The following is a 4,946-nucleotide window of genomic DNA, read 5'->3' as shown; positions in this document are numbered from 1 at the left end:
TGGATATCTTTCTTCAGCTCCACGTAACGCCCGGCTGGTGTAATACATGGGTTTCTGTATTCGCCCTTCTTCTCTGATCAAGGCGGCGCTGACGGCGGCTGGGGAGACAGAGAGATAGAGAAAGAGTTCTTCTCCTGGTTGCGAGGGACTTAATAGTGGTGGGGAAGAGAGGTAAGCTTTCAACTTTTCAAACGCTCGTTGGCATTCAACGGTCCACTCGAAAGACCTTTTTAATGTGCGAAAGAAGGGTAAGCACTTGTCTGTTGCTCTGGAGAAAAACCTGTTTAGCGCTGCTATCTTGCCGTTGAGGCTTTGTACTTCCTTCACATTCTTTGGTGGTGCCATCTCCATTATAGCCCGGATCTTGTCAGGATTGGCTTCGATGCCTCTCTGGGACACCATGAATCCTAAGAATTTTCTTGCCGTCACCCCAAAGGCACATTTTCCTGGATTAAGCTTCATATTGTAAGAGCGAAGGGTGTTGAATGTCTCCCTGAGGTCTTCTAAATGATCCTCTTCCCTTCGACTTTTAACCAGCATATCGTCGACATACACTTGGATGTTTCTTCCGATCTGCCGTGCGAACATCTTGTTCATAAGCCTTTGGTAAGTTGCCCCCGCATTTTTTAGACCAAACGGCATTACCTTGTAGCAGAATAGGCCTTGGCTAGTTACGAAGGACGTTTTTTCTTGATCTTCATCGTGCATTTTGATTTGGTTGTAGCCGGAGAAAGCGTCCATGAAGCTTAACAGCTGATGTTGAGCCTTAGAGTCTACTAGAGTGTCGACTCTCGGGAGGGGGTAGCTGTCTTTAGGGCACGCTTTGTTTAGATCGGTGAAATCTACACACATCCTCCATTTCCCAGAAGCTTTCTTGACCATTACTACGTTTGCTAGCCAGTCGGGGTAGTAGACTTCTCTAATAAAATTTGCCTCTCGTAGCTTGTGGACTTCTTCGACTATGGCTTGATCTCGTTCTGGCGCGAAGACCCGCTTCTTCTGCCGGATGGGCGGAAAGGATGGTGATACATTTAGCCTATGCACCATGACGAAAGGATCTATTCCCGGCATGTCCTCGTGACTCCAGGCGAATACGTCCTGATTTTCTTTGAGGAATGCTATAGTGCCGGACTGCAGGACTTGCAAGGGTTCCAATCCTTGTTGTCTGATTAGGTATGGAGTCGTCCAGGGGTATCTCTTCAAGCTTCTCGACCGGCTCCGTTGCGCTCCGGTGCTCTTCTATGCTCATAGTTTGGAGGTGGTCATCCATTTCCATCATGGCTACGTAGCATTCGCGTGCAGCAATCTGATTCCCATGTAGCTCTCCGACTCCGTGTTCTGTTGGGAACTTGATCATTAAATGATAAGTTGAAGTTGCCGCCCTCCACGCGTTGAGGGTGGGTCGCCCTAGGATAGCATTATAGGCGGACGAATGGTCAACCACGAGGAACGTTACGTCCTTTGTGATTTGCTGAGGATAGTCGCCTGCTGTCACAGCCAATGTAACCGCGCCCAGCGGAAACACCTTTGCACCTCCAAAACCGATAAGTGGGGCGTTCGTTGGAACCAGCTGTTCCCTGTCGAATTTCATCTGCTGGTATGCCAGGTAGTACAAGATGTCTGCCGAGCTGCCATTGTCGACCAACACCCAATGCAAGTTGTAGTCCCCCACCAGTAGGCTGACAACAAGCGCGTCGTCGTGCGGGTGGTGAAGGCGTCGCGCATCTTCTTCCGAGAACTTGATAACGGGGCTTTCCCTACGGGCTACATTTTGCACCGGACCCGTCAACTGGACGTTTTGGACCATCCGGAGGTACGTCTTTCGAGCCTTTTTGGACGGCCTGGTAGCAATCCCTCCTACAATCATTCGTATGTCACCAACGGAAGGTCTTGGACGGCCATTGTCTCGTCGGGGAGGGTGTTCTGGAGGTGCTGGATTTGCTCTTTCCTTGCTTACGAATTTCTGCAATTTCCCTTGCCTTATGAGGGCCTCGATTTGCTGCTTCAAATCGTAACATTCGGCGGTGTCATGGCCGTGGTCTCGGTGAAAGCGGCAGTACTTGTCTCTGGAGCGCCTGTTAGGATCCCCCTTCAGTTTTCCAGGGAAGGTTAGAGTCCCTTCGTCCTTAATTTGCATTAGGACTTGATCTATTGGGGCGGTCAGCGGGGTGAAGCTTGTGAATCTCCCTCCTAGAGGCTTAGGGCGCCTTTCGTTTCTTCGATCTCCTGTTCTAGGCCTCTTTCTTCCTTGGTCGGGTCGCGCATCTTCCTGCCTTTCCCTTTTCCTCGGCTTCTCTTTTCGGGCCTGCAACGCGTCCTCGGCATTCATATACTTTGTAGCCCTGTAGAGTACTTCCGACATGGTCTTCGGGTCATTTTTGTATAGAGAGAACAAGAACTTGCCCTTCCGTAACCCATTTGTGAAGGCCGCTACAAGTATTTTGTCGTCGGCTTCGTCAACCGATAGCGCTTCCTTATTAAAGCGCGTTATGTAGGATCGTAACGTCTCGTCCTCTCTTTGCTTGATACTCATTAGGCATGCCGTGGACTTCTTATACCTATGTCCCCCAATGAAATGTGTAGTGAATTGAGTGCTTAGCTCCTTAAAGGTGCTGATAGAGTTGGGCGTCAGCCGGCTGAACCATATCCTTGCAGGGCCTTTGAGTGTTGTGGGGAAGGCCCTGCACATAATCTCATCTGCCACCCCTTGAAGATGCATCAGGGTTTTGAAAGTCTCCAGGTGATCCAAAGGATCCTTCACCCCGTCATAGCTATCTATACTCGGCATGCGAAACTTGTGGGGTAGGGGGTAGGAGTTCACGGCCACAGTGAAGGGCGAGTTGGTACGATTGACCAGATCGTCAAGATCACTGGAGACTCGCCCCTTGAGGGCGTTCATCATGACTTCCATCTGTTCCCTCATTGCCTGCATCTCGGCGGCAATATGTGGTGGAGTCGCATCCGTGATGGATGGCACGTTCAAGTGCTGCCTCTCTGGTCTGCTTGGGGCGTGGCTGCCCTCAGGTCTCTCCTGATTCCTGTTTGGAGCGCTAGTCCCTTCCTAATCTTCTGGTCGGTCATTTAGTGCTGCATTCTTCTGGCGCAGCTGTCCCTCCAAGTCGAGGTTCTGTTTGGTGAGACGCTCCACGGCGGCACTGAGAGTCCGAACCTGTCTCTCGAGGGCAGTCGTGGGTGGTTCCTCTCCTTGTACGTCATTAGTAGTCGCCATTGAGCGAGTGAGTACCATGCAATCCTTTAGTTCGGGAAACGATAGTGTGGCCTAATCCTTGAATCGCTTCCCACAGACGGCGCCAACTGATGATGTCGAAAATCTCACCAGTGAATTGCATGATGCTTGTACGCTCAAAACGACACCTGCACAACAAGAAAGAAAAGACCTAACAGAGGGCACCGGTGTGGTGCCGGCCAAATACCCTCCGAAGGTCAAGTTAGAACTTCTTTTAACTCTAGAGTGCTAGAGAGGGGTTCATTATGCGTACCTTGGCTTGTGAGGGTATTGGGGTTTTTATAGTAGTAGAGGGTGGACCTCTCTTCCTTGGAGTAGAAGTCTTTTCCTTATAGGAATTCTTATGAGCGTAGATTGCGGAATCCTTTCCTTATAGGACGCTACTGGGCGTGGAATACAAGCAACTTCCCTATTACCCATGCGTGGTGACCAAGTCATGGTTTTCATAGAACCGTCGGCCTTGAAACCGTCAGCTTGCATTCTTCCCTTCAGCCAAGTTGGCGTCAGCTTCTCGCTACGTTCAGTAGCCCAGGGGCTTCAAATTGCCGTCAGTTAGACCTGGAGCCTTCAGCCCGTCGGTTTGTCTTGATCCAGTCAGCATGCCTTTCGTCACGTTTAGCTTATAACATCTGTCGTAACTGACCCGTCAGCTAAAGCAGAAGCTGACGGGTTAAGCTCATGGTACCTGCCATAATTCTTCCATATCAACTATAATTGTAAATTCCGCCTCAATCAAATAGTTCTAAATTCGTTTGATGTGAGTGGATACCTCAAGAATTTCTACACAAAGTTTCCTAATAACACCGTCAATATGTTTTGATCAATATATAACACTGAGGTAGCATTTATTGATAATTTTCACCATGTTTATCACTTAACCTAATATGCCTAAAGTTGAATTAATATACATCAATTAACCAAGGACCTATAGACTGGTTTAACACAACTGAAGTGATAATAACTCCCAATGTTTCTGTTAGGACATATGTGGAACATGTTATGAACATATGTCATTTAGAATTGGTTAATCTTTTAACAAAACGCACTTTACTTGTAATTAAGTAGATCTAAGATGTGTTTAATACTTCAAGGAATAAGAGTTCAAGTCCAAGTATTGAAGCCATGCAAATCTGTCCAAGAATCAAGTGAAGAAGTGTTGCTTTTAAAGCTCGATAGATAGCTCGACAGATGTATCATCGAGATTTAAAAGGTGAAGCTCAACAGATAAGCTCGATAGCTGTATCTATCGAGAATTACGAAAATCAGTTTTTTAGATCTGTTTTTCACGCATATCAATGCTATGTGTTTAGGTTTTCTTTTCTCACAACTCTAGACATATATAAGGATAATTTTAAGAGCCATCTCAATTGATGAAACTTGATGCAAATGTTTTATTCACGCATATCGTGACCAAAGACAATTTGCCCTAGTTCATCTTTCTCTTGAAGAAGTTGCTGCATTTGTACGTCGTAGGATTTTGTAACCAAGGAGTTTCTTGATCTTCATCATGTGGATGAACTAAAGAACTTTGCAGCCAACATCCTTCTCAAGTTAGTGTGTTAGTCACGTATTGGGATTCGTGCATCGATTGGTTAGTCATGTACTTGAAGCCATGCATTGAAAGGATGAATTGTCACTACATTACAAGTCCAATTGGGTATTGGGGTAAGAGTTCAGTTGTAAGTTGGTATAAGGTACT

The 4,946-nt window shown here is 47.1% G+C and overlaps 1 protein-coding gene across 1 annotated transcript; it reads right to left on the bottom strand.

The window, feature by feature from the left end:
• Nucleotides 1-1,036: 1,036 nt before the first annotated feature.
• On the bottom strand, nt 1,037-2,362 carry LOC136063221 (uncharacterized). Its single transcript, XM_065763267.1, has one exon. It carries the CDS (start codon nt 2,360-2,362, stop codon nt 1,037-1,039), a length of 1,326 nt encoding a protein of 441 aa, XP_065619339.1.
• Nucleotides 2,363-4,946: the final 2,584 nt, after the last annotated feature.

This window comes from Quercus suber, unplaced genomic scaffold (assembly GCF_002906115.3).
Source record: "Quercus suber isolate HL8 unplaced genomic scaffold, Cork oak 2.0 scaffold_501, whole genome shotgun sequence".
In the NCBI taxonomy this organism is placed as follows: Eukaryota; Viridiplantae; Streptophyta; class Magnoliopsida; order Fagales; family Fagaceae; genus Quercus; species Quercus suber.
The sequence above is the reverse complement of the archived record's forward strand: the minus strand, read 5'-3'. Positions and strand labels throughout refer to the sequence as shown.

Excerpts from the sequence above, each read along its gene's own strand:
- LOC136063221 (XM_065763267.1), bottom strand. The coding sequence starts at position 2,362 with ATGTCGGAAGTACTCTACAGGGCTACAAAGTATATGAATGCCGAGGAC.